The sequence below is a fragment of the Aedes albopictus genome, chromosome 3 (genome assembly GCF_035046485.1).
Source record: "Aedes albopictus strain Foshan chromosome 3, AalbF5, whole genome shotgun sequence".
Lineage (NCBI taxonomy): Eukaryota > Metazoa > Arthropoda > Insecta > Diptera > Culicidae > Aedes > Aedes albopictus.
In genome coordinates this window covers 10,740,040-10,767,474 of record NC_085138.1, presented here as the reverse complement: position 1 = coordinate 10,767,474, position 27,435 = coordinate 10,740,040, and the positions used below count along the sequence as shown (strand labels likewise).

General features: G+C 41.3%; 1 protein-coding gene across 2 annotated transcripts; it reads right to left on the bottom strand.

Moving 5' to 3' along the window:
* Nucleotides 1–22,806: 22,806 nt before the first annotated feature.
* LOC109421758 (uncharacterized) lies at nt 22,807–26,690 on the bottom strand. Of its 2 annotated transcripts, none has more exons than XM_062857091.1 (2): nt 26,624–26,690; nt 22,807–26,565 (listed from the first exon to the last, which is right to left on the bottom strand). In XM_062857091.1, exons 1-2 carry the CDS (start codon nt 26,673–26,675, stop codon nt 22,862–22,864), a joined length of 3,756 nt encoding a protein of 1,251 aa, XP_062713075.1. In that variant the 5' UTR covers nt 26,676–26,690; the 3' UTR covers nt 22,807–22,861. The 2 variants fall into 2 exon arrangements, with proteins under 2 accessions (XP_062713075.1, XP_062713076.1); XM_062857092.1 differs by having other exon boundaries at nt 22,807–26,559.
* Nucleotides 26,691–27,435: the final 745 nt, after the last annotated feature.

Below are 27,435 nucleotides of genomic sequence, written 5' to 3'. Positions count from 1 at the left end.
AAGGTGTACAATAACATGGGACCAGCTTTGCTGAAAAAAAAAATAATAACAAGATTCGCTAGAGTCGAAAATCTGCATCAATGGAGCAAAAAGTATAAAATTTTTTAATATGGCCATCTTTATGGACTAATTTTTTGATGAAAAATGCAATTATAAGTAAATTTTTCTACAGTATCATTTAGAGAGCAATATTCTACTACTCTGGACAAATTTTTAGCCGAATCCGTGATGTTATTGCAGCACAGGACTTAAATGAACATTTTTTCATAATTTCTATGAAAATAACGTAACTCACTATATCAAGCCGGAGACTGCTTGGTGCATTATTACTGATCAACTATTAAGCTTTACCTTCAGTAGAATAGTATAAGATTCCAATACATTGAAAACTTCATGAAAATGTGCATATTAATTATGTGGAAAGTTATGTCGAATTTTGAGAAATGGGGTTTTAATGATGTTTTACGAAAACCGCTTCAGTTACACAATAAAGAACATTTTGCTTAATGTTATATTTTTCCTACATTTGAGAATAGCTATAGAAAGTTATGCAAAAAAACTGATAATGATTTTATTGAAAAATAAAAAAAGATATCGCACAAGCAAGTTGTCCGTTTTATAAATTGAACAGTCCTTATTAAAGTGGCAATAATAGACTGAACGAGGTGTTGAATTGAAACAGAATCAGATTCATTCACCAGGCGTACATAGTTTATAACGAAGAATTCTTGCAGGAATTCCTGCAGGTATTTCTCCAGGAATTCCTCCAAGATTTACTCTACGAATTCCTCCTGGAATTACTACAGGAATTCCTCTAGCAATAGTTCTAGGGAATACTCCAGGATTTCCTATAAGAAATATTTCAGGAATTTCTCCAGGAACTCCTTCAGGAATTACTCCAAGAATTGGTCGGCGTTAAGTCAGAGAGGACCAAGTAACAAAATTGTCGAAAATTAGATTTTTAGGGCATTTGATTCAGAATTACTTAAGCTACTTGGAACATTCACCCAATTAACAAGAGTTATAGCACAATTTTCTTTTGATTGAACTGCAAAAATCGAAAATAGTGTGCAGTCAGAGTGGACCATATGCTTGATGTCAAGAGAGCTGAAAAAATATGTATTGGTTAAAATCAGATAAATAAAATAATTTATCATCAAAATGTGATACGTTTGCTAATCGTATGATTCCCTAACGCATTTTCTGATGATTATTGATCAAGAAAGCACGTGAAATTTCATTTCATCATGGTCAATATCGTATTTTACAGATCATCGTGTTGAAGTATATTGTGGCATTTCGCGTGCAGACAGAGTGGACCATGTGTCTCTAAGAAAAATGGTTGAAAATACCTTATTCTTCGTAATCCTTTTCAAATCAAAATATGTTTGTATAGTAGCTGTTGGGCATCATATTGAAATGTACCAATACCCGTTTCACGAAGAAATTGATTTTACCGATTATTTAAGAGTTGTGTACTTGGTTCACTCTGTCTGAACGAATTTTTGAAAAATGCCAGTCCTCTGAATAAATTATTATGAACTGTGATACTACAATATTTCAAAAACGTACCGAACTATGAAAATACATTCAAAAGTTGTTAGCTATTAAATGATCAAGTTAAGAATTCTTAAATAGCTCATTAATTGACTAACTTCCTGTTCACATTATACACTACTCCTATTAACTGTTGTCCTACTTGTGTATTATTTTTTCATCAAATATGTAAAAACTTGAGTGTGAACTGTAGTTGGTTGAAGATTTTCCAAAAACCGTTCAGTCAGAGTGGACTAAGTGCAATCAATTACTTAGCAATTTCTTGGTTTCAAGTTTTATTTTACGTTTTTTCGCGATCAATACAGAGCGATGCTGTGATGAATAGTTATTGAGATTTATGGCAAAAGTTCAAGAACATTTGTTGAGAAACTCAAAACTTATAGAGTTGCAAACTTTAAAGTCGTTTTTCTTGAAATTAGGTAAAAGACACATGGTCCTCTCTGACTTAACGCCGACCAATTCATCCAGAAATTTCTCCAGAAATACCTCAAGGAATTCCTTCAGGAATTACTCCAGAACATACTCCAGGATGTATTCCAGAAATTCCTCCAGCAAATTCCTCCGAGTTCCTCCTGGAATTACTTCAGGAATTTCTCTAGGAATTGTTCCGGGGAATACTCCAGGAGCTCCTACAAGAAATAATCCAGAATTTTCTCCAGGAATTTCTCCAGGAATTCCTCCTGAAATTTATCCAGAAGTTGCTCCAAGAATTACTCCACGAACTTCTCTCCTGGAATAACTACAGAAATTCCCTTAGGAATTGTTCCGGGAAATGCTCCAGAGATTCCTACAAGAAATATTCCAAGAAATCCTCAGGAAATATTTCAGAAATTTCTCCAGGCATAATTCCAGAAATTCCTCCAGGAATTCCTCCACAAATTCTTACAGGATTTCCACCAGGAAATACTCCATAAATTCCTCCAGAATTGCTCCAGAAATTACTCCCAGGATTGTTCCGAGAAATACTTTAGAAATTTCTCGCGTGAATTCCTGCAGGAGTTATTTTGGAAATTCCAAGAATTCCTGCAGGAGTTATTTTGGAAATTCCAAGAAATCTCTTCAGGGATTCCGTCAGGAAATCCTTCCAGAAATTCCTCCAGCAAGTATTCAAGAAATTCCTCCAGGAATTTCTCCCGGAATTCCTCCAGGTGTTTCTCCAGGAATTTCTTCAAGGATTACTCTACGAATTCCTCCTGGAATTACTACCGGAATTCTTCTAGAAATAGTTCCAGGGAATACTTCGTACAAGAAATATTTCAGGAATTTCTCCAGAAACTTCTTCAGGAATTACTCCAAGAATTCCTCCAGAAATTTCTCCAGGAATTCCTCAAGGAATTCTTTCAGGAATTCCTCCAGGACATACTCCAGGATGTAGTCCAGTAATTCCTCCAGCAAATTCTTCTACGAGTTCCTTCTGGAATTACTTCAGGAATTTCTCTAGGAATTGTTCCGAGAAATACTCCAGGAGATCCTACAAGAAATAATCCAGGAATTTCTCCAGGAACTCCTCCTGAAATTTCTCCAGGAGTTGTTCCAGAAATTACTCCACGAACTTCTCCTGGAATTACTACAGAAATTCCCTTAGGAATTGTTCCTCGAAATACTCCAGGAATTCCTACAAGAAATATTCCAAGAATTCCTCAGGAAATATTTTTAAGAAATTTCTCCAGAAATAACTCTAGAAATTCCTCAAGGAATTCCTCCACAAATTCTTACATAACTTCCACCAGGAGATACTCCAGAAATTCGTTAAGAAATTCATCCAGAATTGCTCCAGAAATTACTCCCAGGATACTTAAGGAATTTCTCGCGTGATTTCCTGCAGGAGTTATTTTAGAAATTACTCCATGAATTCTTACAGATTTCCTGGAAGAATTCCTGAAGGTATTTATTGAAAAATCCTTGAGATACTCCTAGAGGAATTTATATAGAAATCCCTGGCCAAATTCCAAGAAATTCCTCCAGGGCTTCCTTCAGGGATTCCTCCAGGATATACTCCAGGATGCATTCCAGAAATTCCTCCAGCAAATACTCAAGAAATTACTCCAAGAATTCCTTCACGAATTTCTCCACCAATTCCTCCAGGAATTTCTCCCGGAATTACTCTACGAATTTCCAGCATTTCCCCCAAAATTCCAGGAATTCCCCCAAGATGAAATCTCCCGCAAATACCCCAGGAATTCATCCAGGAATTCCTCCAGATATTTCTCCAAGAATTTCTTGAGGAATTACTCTACGAATTCCTCCTGAAATTACTACCGGAATTCTTTTAGCTATAGTTCCAGGGACTACTCCAGGAATTCGTACAAGAAATATTTCAGGAATTTCTCCAGGAACTCCTTCAGGAATTACTCCAAGAATTCCTCTCGAAATTTCTCCAGGAATTCCTCCAACAAATTCCTCCACGAGTTCCCCCTGGAATTACTACAGGAATTTCTCTAGAAATTGTTCAGGGGAATACTCCAGAAGCTAAAACAAGAAATCATCCAGCAATTTCTCCAGGAATTCCTCCAGGACATACTCCAGGATGTATTCCAAAAATTTCTCCAGCAAATTCTTCTACGAGTTCCCCCTGGAATCACTACAGGAATTTCTCAAGGAATTGTTCCGGGGAATACTCCAGGAGCTCCTATAAGAAAAATTCCAGGAATTCCTCTAGAAATTTCTACAGGAGTTGCTCCAGGAATTTCTTCCAGGAAATATTTCAGAAATTTCTCCAGAAATAACTCCAGAAACTCCTCCAGCCATTCCTCCACAAACTCCTGCAGAAATTCCACCAGAACTGCTCAGAAATTCCTTTCGGAATTGTTCCGGGAAATACTTTAGGAATTCCTCGCGTGAATTCCTGGAGGAGTTATTCTAGAAATTCCTCCAGGAATTACAGCATGAATTCTTACAGATTTCCTGGAAAAATTCCTGAATGTATTTATTGTTAAATCCTTGAGGTTCTTCTAGAGAAATTTATAAAGAAATCCCTGGCCAAACTTCTGGAGGGATTCATGAAAGAATTTTTGACGGAAGTATTGGAGTAGGTCTTTGAGCAATTCTAATTAGAGTTTCTGTCCCAATTCTTGAAAGAATTTTTGGGGAAATTCTTAGCAGAAGTTTCGGAGAAATATCTGGAGACATTCCTGCAAAAAAAATCCTGGAGGATTTTTATGAGAAATTTTGGAGGATGTTTTGGAGAAATTCCAGAAAAAGTTCTTGTGGGAGTTCTTGGAAGAGTTCTTGGAGGAATTCTTGAAAGAAGTCTCGGAGCAGTTCCTGGAGAATTCCCTGGATGAATTCGCGGAAGAATCCCTGGAGTAGTCCTAGACATGATGATTAACCTGGGCTTGTTAGGGGAATATCTGTAAATAAAAGAAAATCGGGTTAAGTACGGTTCCTTTGAATTCCACTAAGAATTTGCATCCTTTGACAGATACGTATTTCGACCTCAACTGTAAGGTCGTCTTCAGTGTCTTGTACTGAACTCGACTTGAGTCGTAGACATATTTTCTTGCGGGATTTCTGGAGGTTTCCTGAAGAATTTTGGAGGTATTTATGAAGGAAAGGATCAATGAAGCAAACTTTTCTAGCGTTCGCCGAATGTAAATAAAGGCGCCACCTTATATGGACATTAGCATTGTGACAGCAGTGGAGTTATGTAAAACACACAAGGCTACGGTGGTGCTATCTGTTTATTCTATAGCGGCCGTTTTAGTTATTTTGATGATCCATCACTGGGACAAAGCCTGCTTCTCAGCTTAGTGTTCTATGAGCACTTCCACAGTTATTAACTGAGAGCTTCCTCTGCCAATGACCATTTTGCATGTGTATATCGTGTGGCAGGCACGAAGATACTCTATGCCCAAGGAAGTCAAGGAAATTTCCTTTACGAAAAGATCCTGGACCGACCGGGAATCGAACCCGCCACCCTCAGCATGGTCATGCTGAATACCCGTGCGTTTACCGCCTCGGCTATATGGGCCCTGAATGATGCCTGAAAGTTATCTCGGATGAATACCTGTCCCTGGAGTAATTTTTGGAAGAATTTGTGGAGTATTTTCTGCAGGTTTTTGGAAGAATTCTTCTCGGAATTTTTGAAGAAAATCCTAGAGGGATTCTTGGGGAAATTTCTGGAGGAATTCTTGAAGGAATTCCTTGAGAAATTCTAGATGAATTTCCGGGACAAATGCTTGGAGAATTTCCTGGCAGAAGTGTTGGAGGAATTCTCGGGAGAAATTCTTGGAGGAATATCTAGAGGAGAAATTCTTGGAAGAATACCTAGAGGGATTCTTTTAGGAATCCTTGGCCGAATTTTTAGAGAAATATCTGTAGAAATTCTTGGAGAAATTACTGGTGGAACTCTTGAAGGAGTAATTGGAGAAATTCCTGAAGGCATTCTTGTAAGAATTTCTGGCATAATTCTTAAAGGAAGTCCTGGAAAAAAAATTTGAGGAATTTCTTGAAAAATTTTTGGAGGAATTCTTGGCGAAATCCTTAGAGGAATTTCTGTAAGATTTTTTGAAGAGATACAAGAGTAGAGCTTAAAGAACTTGAAGGTCTTCATTCCAGAATAGTTTGGATGACCTAGATCACCAAGTGGATGCTGCTAAGCTATAAGAATTGCATTCTGAGGCTCTAGAGTAGAATAGATTATATTCCGCGAGCAAAATATGGGCCTGGCCACGTAGACTCTTAGCGGGGGACGGAGGGGTCTGGTAAAATTCTACGCTCCATAAAAATTTCGAAAATTTTGTATGGAAAAAAGTCTACGTGAGGGGAGGAGAGTTCTGAAATGGCCAAAAAAGAGACTACGTAGTTCACCAATGGGTCCATTTATATGCCAGTGGACACCCAAATAGCAACACCTAAAGATACTTGTAATATTATGAGGCGCAACAGGAACGGTGGTGAAAGAATTATGCCGATAGTGTGAAGAGAAACAAGAGTAGATCCTGTAGACCTTGAAGGTTCTAATTCCAGAATAGTTTGGAAAGCCAGGAATATCCCATGAATGTAACTACAAGCATTATAGTTGCGCACTGAAGCTCCATCATCAGTATAGACTACATTCCAAGAATATTTTTTCAATGAGTGCATGATACAACATGCAGATGCAGATATTGAAACCCAAACTTCAAAGTATATTGGATGCCATTTGTATTCCACGGGATGTCCAACTTCCACAATATCGAGTTGCTCGTAGCGTTGCTAGGTCTAATGTACACTAAAGTGACTTAATTTCTTGAACATAGTGAACACAAATGATGGTAGATGTTGTAGATCTTAAGAAAATAAATTCCAATGTAATTTGGATGCCCTAGATCACCCAATTCATGTACCATGAATTTTCTAGGGGTGCTTTGAGGTTTTTTGAGTACCGTAGACTATGTTCTGTGATCATTCATCATAAAATATAGTTTAGAATATAGGGCTTGTGACACAAACTTCGGAGTACTTTGGAGGGCTTAGAATAGCTTAGGATAAGCAAAACGGTGAAATTTGAGCAAAAACATGTAGAATTTATGAAACTACCCCAAAAAATCACGTATTCTCGTGTACCTCTAAAAGGGTGGAGGGTGCAAAGGGGGAAGGTATCATGTATTTCTTAGCACAACTATTCCACCTGACACTCTAGGGTAAAATGTTTTAAAACAAAAAACAACTATTGCATTTCTATCAAAAGAAGGTCGTCCCGGGTGTTTACGGGTTAATGAGGTAGTGATTGATGGGGAAGTGTTTGAAGTTGTTGAAGAATGTGTTTATCTTGGAACACTTGTGACATGTGACAATGACGTTTCCCGTGAAGTGAAAAGGCGTATTGCAGCTGCGAATAGGGCCTTTTACGGATTGCGTAGCCAACTTGTAACAATGTTACAAGATGGGATTTATAAATAGCATTCGGTTGGATTTTATATGCTTCTAGCTACGTGAAAGCAGAATGAATATAGCTTGTATATAAGGGACAATATTAAAACCCGAGCACTTTTATACGATCGGAGCGCCATGGGTGGCGGGAATTGAAAATACTCATTTTTAACGGATCGCGAAGCAGTTCACATCGCTCTCGTCCAAGACTAGACAGTATAGCCAATGGTCTAGAAAAAAAAGATGATTTGCTATTTTTGGATGTTCATGTATGAGTTGGAACCCGCGGTTACATTGTGGTCAAAAGGCGAAGGCCATCTTTGAGAAAACCGATTAGCTTTCTTCTCGAATCGATCAGCGAAGTGAACGGACGTAGTCCCAAAGAAGTTAGTGGAAAAAGTTGATAGAGATTTTTGGTAGTTAGCTAGTCGAAAGTCAAAAGTGAGTTCCACACGTTTAGCCTAAATACAAGAATAATTGTAAAATTGAAAAATTTCCAGAGTTCGAGAAAAGTTTTAGTGGTTGAGACCGTGATTTCAGGCCCAATTGCGCCAAGTATTGTTCAACAAACATGTGAGTTGTGTAAACTAAAGGCTTCGTTCTAAGGTCTAATTGGTCATGTCTATACAGATTTCAAATTGAATAACTACTACGGAACTACTACGGGGCCCATATAGCCGAGGCGGTAAACGCACGGGTATTCAGCATGACCATGCTGAGGGTGACGGGTTCGATTCCCGGTCGGTCCAGGATCTTTTCGTAAAGGAAATTTCCTTGACTTCCTTGGGCATAGAGTATCTTCGTGCCTGCCACACGATATACACATGCAAAATGGTCATTGGCAGAGGAAGCTCTCAGTTAATAACTGTGGAAGTGCTCATAGAACACTAAGCTGAGAAGCAGACTTTGTCCCAGTGAGGACGTTACGCCAAGAAGAAGAAGAACTACTACGGATTCGAACGATTGTAGAACCCGTAAATATCGGTGCTCGAGGTCAAGGTAATTGAAAAAAAAATCAAATTTGTTAAGTGACACCATGATAATTTGATGATTTCACTTGAAGGACCAAATATCCTTCAAGTGAAGGTGTTTCGTCCAGGTAGGTGTAGGGGGTTACGCACGTCGCGTGGCCTCTGGGCTGGTCCGAAGATCAGACCGCTTGTAGGTTTTTCCTCGTGGCTGGTTAGTGATCGCCCCAGCGCATCTACGGGCCATCGGAAGGTGCCACTACTTCCGGAGTGTTCATCGGATGACAATTGCCGGTCACACTCCACGTTTGACCTCAAAGCCCGGAAAAACTCGCGAGTGCAGTCAGCGGGCCCGCCAACGAAATCGACTAGACCACCGTGTACACGTGCGATAGGAGAGAAGACAAACCGCCATAGTCAGGACAACAACCACTGACAGCATCGGTCGAGCATCTGGAGCATATGGCAGCGCGCTACAAGAAAAAAACAGGTCAGATGTATTTAGGCTAATTTTTTAAATCTAACGAAGAACGATTGGGAGTTGATTGAGGTCCGGACCAAGGTAGGAGGGAAAGGTTGTAGACGAGAACAATAGAGGGAATTGTAGAAACCGAATACACTGTGAGTTGATTTCCTATGTGAAAAATTGAAAAAGTAGAACGATAGATCAACGGAGAACCATTGAAATACAATCGTATACTGTCCAATCATCAGTTGAGAGAGGATAGAGTTGGCTAATCGTTTTTGTTGTTTTTTTTTTAATTTTGCATGCGTTTTGAAGGTTCCCCATTGATTATCCCGTCTAGTAAGAAGATTAGAGTTTTGGAGCTGCGGTTCGATTCGTCGGTGTCGGTTGATTTTTTTGAAGGACTCGCCTTGAGGAGTCTCGCCGGGTAAATAATCTTGCCTCTTCGCATGCAAGCTGAATATTCGAGTTTGCTTGGCGCTTAAGCGAAGGGGTTAATCCAACCGATTCCAGGTTGAATCTGGACGACCGTTACAAGCTTAGGTCCCGTAACTTACAAACGCAAACAAAATTCGCTCTGTATAAGACGCTGTTTCTTCCGGTTGCCCTCTACGGTCACGAAGCGTGGACGTTAAAGGAGGTAGACCGAAAAGCTTTTGGAGTTTTTGAGCGCAAAGTGCTGCGGACAATTCTCGGTGGGAAACAAGAAAATGGAGTGTGGCGCAGTTGTACCAAGTGTACGAAGATGCGAATATTGTGAAACGTATAAAATACGGCAGACTTCAGTGGGCTGGTCACGTAGTGCGAATGTCGGAAGAAAGAATAGCGAAAACAACATTCAGCAGAGAACTCGGTAGAGGTAGGCGACTTCGTGGGCGGCCGCGAATTCGCTGGCTGCACGCGGTTGAAGAAGATCTACGATCCCTACACGTTCGGGGAAACTGGAGGAACATCACCCAAGACCGACGAAGATGGTGCTCTACTATACGCTCGGCGTTGGAGTAAAGTTACTTTGTAGCCAACAAGGTATCAAGGTAAGGGATGGTACCCAAATGGAAGTTCCAACATACTTCGCTACGGGTGGTCAACCTAGCTCAAGGTTAATATCAAGGGGGTTTAAGAGGTTTCGGGGAAAGTTCACGGTGTTTCATACGGGGTTTGGGCATTTTTTAGGGTAGGTTTGTTGGGTTTCAAGTAGTTTCATGAGGGTTTTAGCAGGGTTTCAAAAGGAACTCAGAGTGCTTCAGAGGGTTTCAATGAAGTTTTAGTGAGTTGACGAAACTTTCAACTTTTAGGGGATTTCAGGAAATTCGGGAGGGTGATTCAATAAGTTCCAGAGGGACTTTCAAAAAGTACCGAAAGGCTCCAGGGAGTTTCAGATAGCGATGCTTGAGATTTTGGAGGATTTCAGCTGATATCAAGGAGGTTTAAAGGAGTTTAATGGAATTGCAGCGAGTCTTGAAGAGTTTTGAAGAGTTTCAGATTGTTTTGGCGGGTTTAAAGAATTCAAGGGAAATTTCTGAAGGATTCGAGAAATTCGTGCAGTCGGCAGTCCATGGTGTGGGAATCCCAAAGCTTATGGGATTTCGCCTAATTGGGGGTGTGAGCGAATATCTCAGGCGTATTACAAGATAGCACCATACTTTATTTGGCAGAGTTGTAGCACTAGAATAGATCTACCACACAATGTCAACTATCATCCAATTAGTTGGCAATTTGGCCGATAGAGGCGCTATGTAAAAGTGGTTGCAATCTGCTGATTCAACTATTAGATAGCGATTTCACTGCTAGGTGGCACTAGTCGTCAAGTAAAGTTTCAAACATCACTATCTGGAGATCCAGAGCAGATAGAAAAGTGCCGTCTTCGGCAAAGTTCTTCAAGAAGTTAAGAGCAATCTGATGGTTCAATAATTACTTGGTGATTTCGCCGCTAGGTGGCACTAGTTGTCAAGTAAAGCTTCAAACTCCGCAATCAGGAGAACCAGAGCAGATAGAAAAGTTCATCAAGAAGTCAAGAGCAATCTGGAGAGCCAACAATTAGTTGGTGATTTCTTTAAACTTCTTTATCTGGGGATCATGGGCGGATAGAAAAATGTCATCTTCGGCAAAGTTCTTCAGGAAGTCAAAACCTTTCTGGTGATTCAACATTTAGTGTGTGATAACACCATTAGGTGGCGTTAGTCGGCAAGTAAAGTTTCAAACTTTTTTTTTCTGGACATCCAGAGCAGAAAAGCGTCGTCTTCGGCACGGTTCTTCATGAAGTCATGAGCAATCTGGTGATTCAACATAAAGTTGCTGATTTCGCCGCTATGTGGCGCTAGTTGTCAAGTAAAGTTTTAAACTTCTTTAGTTTGGGATCCAGAGCAGTTAGAAGAAGGTTACCTTCGGCAAAGTTCTTCAGGAAGTTAAGAGCTACGTGATGATTCAATAATTACTTGGTGATTTCGCCACTAGGTGGCGTTAGTCGTCAAGTAAAATTTCAAACTTCTCTATCTGGGCATCCAGAGCAGATAGAAATGTGTCGCCGTCAGCAAAGTTCTTCAGGAAGTCAAGAGCTGTCAAGGAAGTCAAGAGTTTAAATTCTACTTTGTAACGTTCTACTCTGCTCCTTAAGCAACGGCTTAAGCGCCACCTTCGTATTCAGAAGGACCGTTACTCTGTCTAAGCCCGGTATGAGGCTACCCTTCTCAGGGCAGGTCGCAAATAGTTAAGCGCAGAAACAAAACTAACAAAAATGGCACACACGAAAGGAAAAATGAACTAAATGAACAAGAAAAATACCAAAAAATACTGAAGATCGGAAACTAAACCAATAATAAACCAAAACTGAGCGGCAGAAAAAGGTTAAACTTAAAGGAACAAACAAATTCACGTTCAAATTCACTAAATACTGAAAGCAGAAATAATAGTGAAGTTTAATCTTATCTGAACCAGAAGTAAATGAAAGAAAAAAGTAAACTTATACGAAATTTAATAATTAAAATTGAATTTAGAGAGCTACTTGCATAGGACCAATTCAAAAAGTATGCAATCTCTCAATTTATTGTAAAAATTCAGAAATCCTAAACTACTCTGGTGACGTCACGCATTTAACTGACATTGCTTATTCTAGAGTATACAATTTTCGGATTTCTCAATCAATTTCAAATGCTAGCATGTATGGGTCTGACCTTCGTTCTGCATCGGCGAGGTGCTCCAACGGCGAAGGCTTGATTCTCTCGACGACCGTAGAATTCCAATTTGAAAACGTCCTATGTGGTTGACTCGCGCGTGGGCACGATCATCAGGGTAGAGGCGTCCCTGGAGGTTGGTGGAGCGAGAGCGTAGTTGGCGTCGCTCTTGCGCCTCACGCTTTGGCGAAACGAGTCCGAGTCGTCGATCTATCCGCTCGAATACTAATCGACGAACCACCACAGGCAAACGCTCGGGCACAAGCTCACGTCTGAGCTGCTCGAATCGGCAAAGCTTGACTAGTCGACAAGAATTTTCCACCCACCACAGCCTACAGTCACTCCCAGTCGGAAGGACTACGTAGCCGGAACAACCATCGTCTACTAAGCACGTGGTTTGTTGGGTGCCTTCTTGGACTGTTCGACACGATTCTGGATGTGCGTTAGCCGGAACTAGCTGCCCACGTTGGCTGGGCTTGACGAGGCCTATTCAACGTGATAGTATTCACTAATCGATTCTATTACCAATCTTGCACTAAAGGCTTACCTGAATCGTCACAATAAACGGTTCACTTAATTGAATAACTACCGGTCAAACCATTTCGAACTCTGTAAATTCAAAACTAAGAAACTCGAATTATTTTCAGTCGAGTAATTTAAAAATTCGCGCACTCACTTCGAATTCAGATTAGAATCGAAACTACTTCACTTGAACTCACTTTGAAATAACAAAGTTCACAAACTTGGAAATTGATCCGTCAACTTTGAATAACTCCACCAGATTAAAATGGATTCGCGCGCAATGATTTGGTTGAACCTTTAAATTAAGACGCAATTTCCACTTCGCTCTGTACTCGGGTTTCGTAGTTCGATTTTAATTGGTCGGCTCAGCCATGGGTTTTAGTTTTCCGATTGGTGGTTGAACAGAATTCAAAGGAGCAGGTACAAATTAACTCGCGGAAAATTCCATAAATTACCGAACGTATTTCGTTCGTGCTTAGTTCATTCGCCCTTAGTTATGCAACGTGCGCAACACTTACTTTAAGATTTATTATTTCGGGCACAAAAGCTTACTTGAAAGCTTCTCGTTCTAGTGGTCATATTCCAAAAAGGGAAATTCATTAGACTGGTCCAATATGACCATTACAACTTCACACTGGCGACGAAATCACCAACTAAATGTTGAACCGACTAGATGGCTCTTGACTTTTATCTCATCATAGTGTTCTATGAAGAATTTCATAGTTATTTATAAATATCTTATTATTGTTGCACAACGATATCTTATTTACAAGGAAGTGGATGCAATTCCTGATACGAAGAGATTGTGGACCATACCGGAAATGCAACTATGCCCTCGGCATTATCATGCTAAACAGCGAAATTCTCAACTTTTGAAAGAGGAAGTGCTTCTAACTCAAGAAAAACAAGCAGAAACATTTACTTGACTCCTATGCAATGTATGCATACCTACAATTTTCATCATAAACACAACCACGCAAACACAAACTCTGCTCTCTTGCCCAAACTAGCATTCCCTTCCGTCGAGCGAGGAGGCCAAGTTTATATCCTCAAATCCGGCCGATTATCTACCAATCAAAGTTTAAGCACTGTTTGAACCACGCTCACAAACTTGTTCTCATCCGGCAAATCTCTCGCCAAGCCTGATCGCTCACCGTGCGGTAGAGCAAATAGCCCTCGTTTAGCCAACCGAACTACCACCTACTTAGGGCACCTAGCCATAGCCAATCATGTACACTTCTCTAGCTACGCGCGCGCGACCAAGTTCAGAAGCGGAAAAGTTGAAGAACCACCACCTATCGACCTCGCATCGAAACTTTATCATCGCCATCACCATCATCATCCTCATCGCCGTCTTCGTCATCCCAGGAAAAGCGTTTGCTTCTTGCTTGGCGTTTGCTACAAATTGAATGAGTCGGTAAGTGACTTTTCAATGAACGGCAAGTAGGTACTGCGAGAGAGAAAGAAAAGCTGGTTCGATACAAAGAGATCAAACCAAGGATCAAACTTTGCAACGATGAGAGGTTCTTTAAAGTTTTTCTTTCCGTTTAGGTCCGTTCTGAGGGGTGGCATCAGACAGCGCTCAGTGGAAAAGCATGAAAATAAAACAACTTCGGTTGAAGTGTTCCTTCATCAAATTTTTCATGGCGTAACGTCCCAACTGGAATAGAACCAACTCGGCTTAGTATTCTGAGTTCTTTTTTATTTAATCCTTTGTGCATTCAGGAGGGTCTCAGGAGCCCTTAATGTGCATTACAAGGAGATTTCAGGTATTTCAGAGAGTTTCAGGGGGTATCAGGTACGTTCTACAGCCGTTCTAAGAGGTTTTAGGGGCTTTTGATAGCATTTCAGGGCACTTTAGAAGGGTTTCAAGTTGATAACTGGAACTCAAGGGCATTCCAATGGGATTATGGAGGCTTCAGGGGCGTCTCCAGGCATTTCAGAGGCGTATCAAAACCCTGAAACCACATGAAGCTTTAAGGGCGTTTGCAAACATCCCTGAAACCTTCAGGTACTCCCTGCAACGCTCTTGAGACCTCCAATTACTCCCTGAGATCCCTTGAAACGCTACTGGCAACCCTTTGGAATTCTCTTGAGAATTGAATGCCCTAGAATGCCCCTTGACTTCCTGGAACTCCCTGAGACTTCTTAAAGCCCCCGAGACCTCTAAATATCCCCTGGAACCCCCTGCAACCCACGGAAGGTCCCTGGGACCACCTGAAATTCATTAACACCCTCTGAAACACCTCTGAGACCTCCAGGTACTCTTTAAGATCCCTTAAAAATTTCTGAGAACTCCAGGTACCCCCCTGAAAAGCCCCTGAAGCTCCATAAAATCCCCCTTCATCGACGAACTACGGAACCTCTCTGCCTTCATCGACACCAGCAAGAATAATTTGGGTGAGCTACGTACTCAGCAAAAGCAGTGAATGACAGCTGACAACTGGAAGAAGATAGAGGAACGAAGGAACCCCAAAACCGCGATAGAGCGAGCGAAAACACGAGAAGCCAAAGCCGTTTCCCGTCAACCCTGTATGGCTCTCGATAAGGAAGCAGAACACTCCTGTAGACAGGACAAAAGAGAATGAGTGGATCCCGTTCCCGACAAACGCGCGAAATACCGCAAATACCGGCGCCGCTAGTTTCCTCGACGATGTCTTACGTCACCTCAGTGGGGCTAAGATGACTTTTACGATGCCCGTGAAAGATACGTCTGCACAGCTATTGACTGACTCGGCTGATCGGTTGGAACGCTGGTTTGATTACTTTAGAAACCATTTTTGACGCATTACCCGAGTCAACACGGAAGCTCCATCGCTGCAGAAGATAGAAACAACCATCCGCAGCATGAAGTCGATCAGAACCTTGGGGGTCGATCACATACCAACCGAGATGTTGTGTTAACTTAGAAAGTTAACCTTGAAGGCAATCGTGAAGGAATTTTTGAGATAACACATAAAGAAATATCAAGTAGAACTCCGGAGGAGGAAGCTCAGTATGAATTTCTGCACGAATACCTGCTAGAACCTCTGAAGAAGATCAAGTAAAAATCTTTGGGAAAATTCTGAAGAAAATCCTGGAAGCATTTCTTCGAGAATTTCTTAAGAAATTTCTGGTGTGATTTCTAAAGCAATCCGTGGAAAATTTTCTGACAGTATCCCTAGAAGAATCATGAAGCAATTTTCGTAAAAAATGCATGGCCAGTTCAAGGGAATAATTGCGAAATTTATATTCTTTTGCAGATATTTCAGAAGCAATCCTTGGAGATTTTGTATTGCAATTACTGAAAATAATTTTGATTGAAACTGCAGAAATTCCAAATTTCAGATTTTCTTAGAGAATCTCTTAAATAGTTTATGATCAAATCCGTGGATGATTTCCTCAGAGAATTCCCGGAGGAATTTTTAAAAAACCTTGAAGGAATTTCTGAGGAAGTCCATGGAATGTATTCCAGAGAAATACTTGAGGAGATTCCTAGAGGTATCTCTAAGATAATTTCAGAAGGAAATTTGGGAAAAAAAAATCTGAAGCAATCGATGCATGACCATCGCAAAAATTCTAGGAGAAATATTTTAAGGAATTCGTGGAACAGGATTGTCTAAATGATTTTTTGAATGAGTTCTTGAGTAATTTTCCGGAGGAATCTCTAGAGATTTTTTTGGAGGAATCCTTTAATGAATTCTAAAGGAATCAATGGAAGATTTTCTAAAAGTGTACAGTGTAACTACTTCTGAAGTAGCACCTTGAGTAATTTCTAAAAAAAAAGTTTGGATAAATTTGTGAGGAAGTCTATGTCTGAAGAAATATCTGAAGATTTCTAAAGAAATCCATGGAGAAATCTGTGAAAGAAATCAATAAAAGGTTAGCTAAAGGAATATTTAAAAAAAATGTGGAGGAATATCTGCCAGAATTTCTAAAGAAAATATTGGAGCAATCTCAAAAAAAAAACTCATGGGGGGTTTCTGGAGTTAAACTAATATTGTTTAAAGAAATCTCTATAGAAATTTCTGAATGAATCCCTTTAAGAATGTCTGAAGCAATCTCTGGAGGAATTTCCAAATGAATCCTAGAACGGTTTTTAAGAGTCCGTGAAGGAATTCCTGTGGGAATTTCTTGAGAAGGTATTGGAATCTCTGCACGTATTCTAAAAAAAATGTGAGACTTTCTGAAAAAAAACACCTGGCAGATTTTCTAAAGAACCCACCAAATTTTTCCAAGGCAATCCTTACAGAAATGTATGTTAGAATATCTAGAGGAGTTTCTGAAGGAATATCTGGAAAAAGGTTAGGACTTGTAATATTTTTTGAGAGAATTCAAGAAGAAGTTCATGTAGGAATTTCTAGAAAAGTCTTTCAAGAAATCTAAGAATTCCTGTACAAATTTTAAGAACTCCTGGAGGAATTTCTAGAGTTACTATTTTGAGCAACACATGGAAGATTTTCATAAAACAAATATTGTGAAAATGTAAAATTTCTAGACAAATGCTCCCTGGTGGATTTTTGGAATTGAAAAAATTTCCGACTGAATCGTTGGAAGACTGTTTGAAAGAATCCAATTATTCGCCACGTTCGAGGATTCACTTATTTTGATCTCCGTTCGAAGAACACCGGCAATAGCCCACAAAAAGGTTCGGGCCCTATGAACTGAAGGGATGATCCAAGCCTTGCTAACTCATCGGCTCTACCATTTCCATAAATTCCACAATCGCCAGGAACCCAATACTGTTTGACCTGAAGTTCTTGCATACATTTCACAGGAAAAAACTGGATGAATCCTTGCATCATCCCAGAGGGAAGAACACCTAGAGATGCTCTGAAGAGTCATACAAGTTACTCTCTGAAAAATCCAGAAATCGTTTCTCAAACGATTCCTGAACTAACTTCCCTAAAGCAAAAAATAATCTCTGGAGGAATTCTTGACGAATTCCTTAAGGTACATTTGAAGAATTTCACGAAAAAAAAATCATGAGAAACTTCTGCAGGAACTCTGAATGTAATTTCAAGAAAAAAATTCTGAACGAATTTCTGGAGAAGTGGTCGGTTTCTTCTTTTGTCACTATGCTCGGTGACTCGTCAAGAGGGGGGGAGTGATAAATAATAAATGTGTTTGATGAAATAATACTCTAACAATTAGGAAAAATCGTGAAACTCATCAGATTTGTTAGGAAATTTTCTGAGCAACTTTAATTTCACCTTAAAATTTTGAAATTTGTTGAATTTTTATGTATCTCCCCTCATAATGTTGAATTTTGACCAAAATTTTCCGAGGGGGGGTTGACATAAAAGAAAATCGAAATTTGTATCAGCTTCATTGAAAAAAACCTGAAAAGATTTCTAAAGGACTTCCTTGAGAACATTCCTAAGAAAATGCAAGGGAAATATCTGAATGATTCTCAAAAACCCATTCAGCAGGAATTTCCACGGAAATTTCCGATAAAAACAGTGGCAGAGCTCTTAAAGAAATACTTGAATAAATTTCTGAAGGGATCTCTGTAGGATTTTCTGGGGGAATCCCCAGAAGAACTCTTGGGTATACTTCTGGGGAAATTCTTAAAAGAATTTTGTGTACCATTCCTGAACGAGTTAGTAGACAAAATCCCAGAAACAATTTATGAAGCAATGCCTAAAAAAATGTCTGAATGAATCAAATGTTTTTAAAGAAACTCTCAGGCCAACGTATCTAAATACCAAAGTAAGAGGTTCCCGTTAATGTCAATAACGAGACCCACAAAAACATCTGCGTTAGTTATGAAAAATGAAGTTCCAGTAGTTTGGAACTTTCTAAATGCTGTAAAGCTATGTTAAGAACCAATTGTACAAATTGTTTAGTCACCGATTTTCAATTGCTGATATTACCTGTTTTGGTGCTTGAAGGTCACTTTTAATCCAGTGAGATGCAATTGGCTTCTTTAACGGTGTTGAGATTATTTGATATTCTGAATCTGCATGTCAAACTGATCCGGAGTCCAAATTTTCATGATTTTTGGTGCCCGGGAACCTAATTAAAAATCAATTTGAAGTTTGTATGGGAGCGATTTGTCAAATCACCCCTCGTCGTAGTTTGTACTGGGCGGAGCGGTCAAACAGTTGCCCAGCTGTCAAAAGGTGATTTTGAAAAATCTGTTTAAAATTGATTTTAGGTACCAAAATAAAGTTCTAAAAATCTGAAAAAAAAATCATAGTGGCTCAGAAAAATGTGCTCTTTTGTATAAAATCAAAAAATCAATACATTTTTTCAAATTTAAAAACCCAATTATATAATTGCTTCTAATATCTGAGATCTTAATTTCTGTCTTTTAATTTTGCTTTTTTTACTAATACATACATATTAGCTGGGAGTATCTTACCTTGGTATTTAGATACGTTGCTTTCAGGCACCAAATTTTTCCCTCGAATTCCCCACGATATTATCCGGACGAGGCAGCCTGTGATATTTTCCTTGCACTCGACGATTGAAAAAGGTTCTTACTCCGATTAATTTGCGCGACAAAAGTGTGCTCTCTCCAACTAGCGCTCGCTCACAAATCGTTTGCTCTCGCAGGACGTCTGAGCGGTGCCGTGTTATCGAGATGGCCGTGAAAATAAGCACATTTCAAGTAAACACGTTACTAAACGTCAAATAATTGATCTCGTATATCAGTGGAAACGTTGTGATATGTACTTGCAGGCGGAGTGGAAAATTTGATGCTTTGTTGTTTATTCGTGAGTTGTGAATGGAGAGAAAGAGAATTCTTTATTACACCATCGAACCTAACCTCAAAATGACTGACAATGCACAGGTCATTTTGACAGATGTAACATGAGCATGAAAAGGACGGCAACAAGATTGATAAAGCAGAATAATTTATTCGTGTTTTTCGTGCATGTGTGTGGTCTGTCAAAATGACCTGAAAAGTATCAAACATTTTCATGGCTAGCTTTGTTGGTGTAATGGAGAATTATCGAGAGTGCTGGAGTGACATGCAGTGGAAAAATCATCGCAGAGGTGGATTTTGATTACGTGAGTGAAATTTTGATGCCTGGAAACTCTAAAATAATACTTGGAGGCACTGGAGAACCCTCAGCAGGTATTCTTGCACAAATTAGACAATTTCTGAAGAAAAGTATGTATACCATAGGTTCCCAAACTTTCAGGTGCGCGACCTCCTTTGGCCAGCAGACGTAGTTTTCGCGACCCATCATGGAAATTCTCTCATTTGTTGTCAGTTACAGTAAAATATTCGACTGTCTCTCGCGACCCCATGGATGAAGGCCGGCGACCCCCTGGGAGGACGCGACAAACAGTTTGGGAAACCATGACGTCGTATACAATACATCCTGGAGTAAATATAGAGAGAATTCCTGAGATAATCTCAAGATATATTCTTCAAGGATCACCGGAACAATTGAAAGAATCCCTGAAGAACGGTATGCATAAATTCTAAATTAATGAATCAATACCTCAAAGATTTGTTGAGAATTATATAGACGATTTTTTGGAAAAATACGTGAAAGCATTTTTGGAGGAATAACTTAGCTTAACTTAATAAATAACTTAAGAGAAATTTGAACATTTTTTTTGGAAAAAAAAAAGAAAAAAAATGTTTTTTGGAAGGAGTCTCTAGAGAAATTTCTACAAGGATCACTGTTCTTCCGAAGGAACTCCTACAAAAATCCCTATAGGAATTCCTGCTATAACCTCTGGAGGAATATCTTAAGAAAAATACTTGAAAAGACTCCTGAAGGAATCTTATGAGAAGTTTCTGAAAGAAATCCTGAAGAAAGCCGTGGGCTAGTTCGTTGAAGAATTTTTGAGCAAGTTCCTGAGAAACTCCTGAAGAAGTCGCAAGGAAAATTGCTGATGGAATTCCTGCAAGGAAGTCTGGAATATTTTCAAAGAAATGCATGTACGAGAATACATATATTCTAAAGTGATACCTGCAGGTATCATTGAAAAGCATTCATGAAATAGATTCTTGTTTTTGCAGCAATTCTACAAAAATATCAACAAATCATCTAAATAATATGAATAAGGCGCACTATTGCAGTCATTTACATAGGCGGCGTACCAGTATATAGGGCGTCGAAATTTGGAAACCTTGAGTAAGTAGGTCTGAATTTACCATGCCAGCACTGCCGTAGACTCCCTTAACATATACCGGAGCATCCTGAAGTTCTACATAGAGTTCCTCTTCACCTTTTAGGATATCGATCGCCGCAGTATTTTTACGTATGAAGTAACTGGGTAGTGCTGTAGGAAACGTACAAAACATCGAGGTTTCCGGAGAAAGAACTAGATGGAGTACCATTGGCGGAGCCAGCATTTTCTTTTTTCTCACTCACTCTCTTAAACATATACGAGAGAGAGAAAGATAAAAGAGGAGGCAGCTTGCCCCCTCTTTCATCCCGCTCTTTCTCGTGTATGTTTAGGAGAGTGAGTAAGAAAAGAGAAAAAGCTGGCTCCGCTAATGTGGAGTACACACTTAGAAAAAATCATGTAAATTTGCGTCACTTTGGATGCACATATAAAAGCGACACATATGACGTAAATTTGAACGCCCAAGTGACGTAATTTTCAGTCACATTAAACTGGATTTTTCGTCATATGAAACGTAATGACTCACGATTCCCAAATTGTTTACGTCACCTTGAGCTCAATTTTACAAGAATGACGTATAATTAAGTCAAAAGACCTGTTAATTTACGTCATTAAACTGTTAACGTTCTGTGAAGTAAATTTACGTCACGAGTAATTTTAATTTTTTCGTAGTGTGTACCCTTTAAACACTTCTGGAGCTTTCAATCGAGCTCAATATATGATGTACATCGACGGAACGATTTGTTTGGCGGAATAAACCCAGCATTCACGGTCATGTTGGAGTTGGCACTACCTAGTGTACCAACAACAAGCAAACGGGTATGTTATCTTTAGTCATACGATCCCTAATCGGATCTTGAAACGAAGCTTGAGAACTTCCAAGCGTTCTTTATTATAAATAACGCATGAAAAAGCTATCCCAAGACCCAAATCATCTTCTGTCGTATATCACCTAAAGCACACGACTTCACAAAAAGTGATCGAGCTAGCTTGATCAATGGCCGCTCGACAACGGACCTTATATTTACCGTACGTCAAAGCTTCCTGAAATGTAACGTTATTCAACAGAGTTTTGGAAAATCATGGACAAGGAGCTGGAAGCTTACTAGCCAAGAGTCGGCTGTAGCAGCTTGGGTACAACTCCAATAAATCCAGTCATTTTCTTTGCTTCGTGAATCCCTTGGACAGCATCGGTAGACCATTTAGATTAGATCCGTATTTACCAAAACGTACGTAGCTTTTTTGCAAATGTTTGTATTTAAATTAATTTAGTGTACTCCAGATGAAGAATGGAGAACAGTGAACACATTTTCAATTAAAAAAAACTTTTATACGTTTAACAAGAAAACTGCTTTCGGAATTTCAATGATCACGATGATATCAATGAGAACTTCGTCAATCGTAATTCCTATGTAATGGCAAAAACTGTTCCACGAGGAAAGAAGAGTGAAAACTTATTCGGTAAATATTATTTTTCACTCAAATCATCGTCTTTTGGTATTCAGGTGTAAACAGTGCCCAGTGAGAACTTTATTGATTCCAAGAACCAGTGAAAAGAAGATTCAATTAACCATTTGATGAAAGTTTGCTTTCCTCGATTCGTAAAGGGCTCAAAATTCCAACAACAAGAGAGAGTAAATCAGCGAACCATTTTCTCCGGTTGGAGCTATTTTTACGTGGGTGCATCTTCCGTCCGGGGAAAGCTTCCTCATACTTTCCGAAAGTTCACGGTTCAACTCAATTAATGAAACTTTTCCGTTTCATCCCTTGCCCGAGCGAGCAGCTTTTTATGCTGCAGCGCGTGGTTGTTGTTGTTGTTGTTGGTTGGGAGATTCTTTCTCTGTCAAACTGGACGCCCGGTCCAGTGGACCGCAAAGGATGCTGCCTGCTACCTTTTGGGAGGTACTTGAAGTCGGAGGAGATTGATGGGATACACCCGGGGAACCTGGGGTGATTGTGGGTGATGCTTGAGCACGTTTTATGACCACAACTTGCGGTCAAGTGTGTGTGGCCTTAATTGCAGATAATCGTGGTTTTACCAGAACTTGTGCATGGGCTAAGCCGAGAGGGCCGGACGATGCGGGGGTGTAAAGGTGCCAAACAGATTTGAAAAGAAAAAAACTTTCGGAAAGTCAAAAGAGCAGCGAGTTAAAGTTGAAAAACCAAACCAAAAACATGAAAGAAAATAAACTCATTCACTTTAACCTATTAGTTTATTTAATCATTAGCATATTCAAATAAAATCATGTTCATACCGATCTGATAGGAATTTCTATCCAACATTCCACATACTGCTCTAGTTCGCATCGCTGCAGCGCTTCATCGAAGTACTGCCCGAGTGGACAGAAACCAGGCTGTGCATGACCTTCGAGACACACGTAGTACGCCGCACAATCATAGGGACTCCTCACCAGCGTAAAATCGTCTATTCCGTGGCACACCCCAGGAGTTGGTAATGTAGTTACAGTATCAGCACACTCGGCGTCCGCTTCCGGGACGCATGTCAGCAGAACCTTATCGAATGCCATTCCTTCGGCACACGGTGAGGCATAGGGCTGCTCCTGGATGCAAATGTAGAACCATGTGCAATCCTCCGGGTTCGGCACCTTAGTTCCCGAGGCGGCTCCATAGCAGATGCCTTCAATTGGCGAAGGAGTCGGACGCAGTCCATGAGGACACTCCACCAGATCGGGTGCTACACAGCTCTGATGATCTACATCGAACCACAAGCCAAACGGACAAATCTGAGGGAAGCCAACCTGTTCAATGCACACGTAGAACTGGTTGCAGAACAGAGGATGTGAAACCTGACGTCCGTTGGCGACGCCAGTACAAATGCCTTCCGTTGGTGGAACATCCGGTATACGATCAGCACCTTCACACTCCACTTCGGTTTGTGGCACACATTGTTGACGATCTTCGGCGAACCACAGTTCACCACTGCAAATCATTGGATATGGTACGCCATTCTTGCATTGGAAGAAGCGGTAGCAGTAATCATCGTTTTCAAACCGCGAGAGATCCTCCCTGCCGTAGCAGCGGGTTTCAGTAGTTGGAGCTGGCGTGGATGCCCCCAGTGGACAGTACACGTTTTCCGATAGATCACAAATCTGTCGCGGTTCGTCGAACCATAACCCATCGGGACAGATTTGACCGTAACCTTCTCCATCCACGCAAAGGTAGTACTGATTACAGTAGTTCCAGTTTCGCTCGAACCGCCCATCTGCCACACCTTCGCAAATACCCGGCGTTGAAATGATTGGCCCTGGATTACCTGGACGCAATTCGCATACCACGTTTTGAGTAACATCACACACTTGCCGCTCTAGATCAAACCAACGACCAGGACGGCAGATCATCGGATAGGCCACTTCATCAACGCACTGGTAGTATCGGTAACAGTAGAAATCGTTCCGCAACAGTCGGTTGTCCTCTTCGCCAGCACAGCGTTCGTAAGGCGAAGGAGTGGTAACCTGTGGAGCCAAGGGACAGTACGTTTGCGAAGGTGTTTGACAGACCTGATGGAACTCATCGAACCACATGTTATCAGGACACACTAGTGAGTAGCCTACTCCGTCAACACAAACATAGAACTGGTTGCAGGCACGAGGATTCAGAACTTGGCGGCCATCCGCTACACCGATACAAATTCCTGGAGTCGGAGGCACCACTGGCGGATTTGGGCTCACCAAACATGTCACTTCTTCTGGATCCATGCAAGTTTGACTCACCGAATCGAACCACAAATTGCCACGGCAGATCATCGGGAATGGGGCACCATCAATACATTGGAAGAATCGATAGCAATAGTTGGGACTCGGTACATAAGAGTAATTCGGAACATCATCACACAGAGCCCAGGGATGTGGAGCAATGGTTGTCGTAGTAGGAGGTCCAAGGTCACAATACGCTTCGCCCGGTGGTAGACAGGCCTGCTGATCTTCATCGAACCATAGTCCGAATCCGCAGACTTGCGAGAATCCAACATCGTTAGCGCATACATAGAACTGATTGCACGCCCTCGGGTTGGGCACTTGGATGCCGTTGGACACTCCATTGCAAACTCCTGCCGTTGGCGGTGGTCGAGGCGATTCATCTTCTATGACACACTCCACCTCGGAGGAATCTCTGCAACGTTGCTGACGTTCATCGAACCACTGTTCGTTAGGGCAGATCATCGGGAATGGAGAACCACTGACGCATTTGAAGTACCGATAGCAGTAGTCCGGATCACGCACGTAAGCCATATTCGGGATTCCTGTGCACATGGCGTACGGACTTTCGGTGACCGCAGGTCGTTCGGGACCTAGATCGCACGGGACGGTTCCACCTATTGAACAAGTCTGTTCTGCTTCGTCGAACCACAATCCAAGCGGGCAAATCAACGGCCATCCTACTTCCCGGACGCACAGGAAGAACTCGTTGCAGAACGTATGGTGAGGTGCCAGGTGACCATCTTGAACATCGTTACAAATTCCATCGACATCGGGAGGTCGAACATCTGGCGGAGGTAGTGCATCACACTCAACGTACTCCGAGCGATCGCATCTCTGTCTGACCTCATCGAACCACATTCCATCGTGGCACACCAGCGGATAGGGAGTACCGCCGATGCACTGGAAGTACCGATAGCAGTAGTGTTCATTCTTGACAAACCGATAATCGAACACTCCGTCGCAGATGGCGAAGGGATCGGGAGGTGGCGTTGTTGGACCATGCGGGCAGTCGACGTTCAATGCGTTACTACAAGTCTGACTCAGCTCGTTGAACCATTGACCCAATGGGCAGGTGGTTGCAATACCGACTTGATTCACACAAAGATAATACCGATTGCAGTATTGTGGATGCAAAACGAGTACACCATCAGCAACATCGGTACAGATTCCGGGAGTTGGAGTTACTGGTGGCGGCAGATGCTCGATCTCGCATTCGAAAGCGTCCTGATCAACGCAACGTTGCATCTCCTCCGAAAACAACTGATCACGTGGACAGGTCAACGGGTACGGATTGCCATTACGACACTGATAATATTCGTAGCAGTTGTCGTAGCTTGCGACAAATTGAAGATTCGGTACGTCATCGCAACGGCTGAATGGAGTAGTCGTAGTCTCCGGAGGAATCGGAGGACCCAGAGGACAATCAACGGTACCTGCTGGGACGCATGTCTGTCCCTCTTCGTCGAACCACATGTTCAGCGGGCAAATCCTAGACCATCCAATCTGGTTAACACAAATGTAGTACTTATTGCAAGCGGTTGGGTTCGGAGTTAGACGATTATCCACAGTGTTGTAACAGATATACGGAGTTGGCGGAACTGTCGGCTCTCCAGGTTCAAGAATGCACTCAACATTCGCACGGTCATCGCAAACATCTCTAATGGGATCGAACCATTGGTTATCTGGACAAACCATTGGGTACGGAAAACCACTCAAGCACTGATAGTATCGGTAACAGTATTCCTCACTGGGCACCAGAGCAAAATCTTCCTCCACTTGGCATTTTGCGGCACCAGGACCATGTGGACAGCTGGCGTCCAAAGGATCAGCACACATCTGGCGCTCCGCATCGAACCACATTCCAGTGGGACAAACTACAGGAACCCCGATCTGTCCACTGCAGATGTAGTAGGTGTTGCAGAAGTACGGATGTAACACTAGTTCTCCATTACCCGCATCATCGCAAATTCCCGGAATAGGAGCGGGAGTTGAAATTTCACCGTCGACTTCACATGTTACCACCGAAGGACTTCGACAACTCTGCGTTTCTTCGTCGAACCATAGCTCTCCAGAGCAGCGCATCGGATAAGGCGATCCATAGATGCATATGTAGTATCGGTAGCAATACTCTGAATCCTTCACGAACGAGAAATTCGGCCGATCCTCACAGGTACTTGGTAGACCGTTGGCGGCTCCTACTACCAACAACAGGGCGAAAGTTGCCCAAAGTTCTCGTTCTGCGGAAGATGCACCTCGGTTAGCTTTTGTTCACAAAGTCCACAAGTTCAGAGTTACCTTTCATCGCTAGACCACTTCCTTCACGGCACACCACGGAAAAACTGACCATTATCTTCCCGGCAGTGACCTTAAATAGCTTCAACTATCGGAAACCTTATCGTAGATTGCAGCTCGTCCATCCGGATGACATAAACCAATCCATAGCCAAAAAGTACAGATAAGACCTTACATGACCACCCGCTGCCCCATAAAATCGTGAATTCGGGTGAGGTGCATGTCGGTGGCTACGACCTACCGGTATAACTAAGATCCCCGAAACCGGCTGAGAAATGGAGGATGCAGGTCAAAACCCCATCAAAACAATACACAGATGGCGGACGGTAGACGGCAACATAGCAGTAGATCACCTCTCTGGAGGTATGTCTGTCAATTTCTCAAAGTAAGATTTGGATTTATATGGGCCCACTTCAGCCCATGCGGCTATCTTTATGACAGTTGGACGGTCACGATAATATGTACATACGGTCAATGTGGATTGATGTGGGATGCACTGCTTTATGATTTCACACCCGGATAGAGGACACCAGACAGATAACAGAGGGAACGATTGGCTGTAGCTTAGCCATTTTGGCTCGAGTTTTATGCTTGGGGGAAATACCGAAATCAAACTTTGGTTGACTAAGTTTGGCGAATCGTTGTGATGTCTTCTGAATATTGTTTTGTCTCAAACGTTAACTTGATGATCGCATCCATTTCCAGGAATTCGGAAATTTCTTCAAGGATTCCTCCAGAAATTCTTTCAAAAAATCTTTTCTGACACTCTTCTGGAAACTTCTTCGCTTATCATTATGGAGCCATTCTTTCGGAAT

Coding starts and splice junctions, on each gene's coding strand:
- LOC109421758 (XM_062857091.1), bottom strand. CDS start 26,675: ATGGTCAGTTTTTCCGTGGTGTGCCGTGAAGGAAGTGGTCTAGCGATG. Junction 26,566..26,623: donor AAGTGGTCTAGCGATGAAAG/GTAACTCTGAAC, acceptor CATCTTCCGCAG/AACGAGAACTTTGGGCAACT.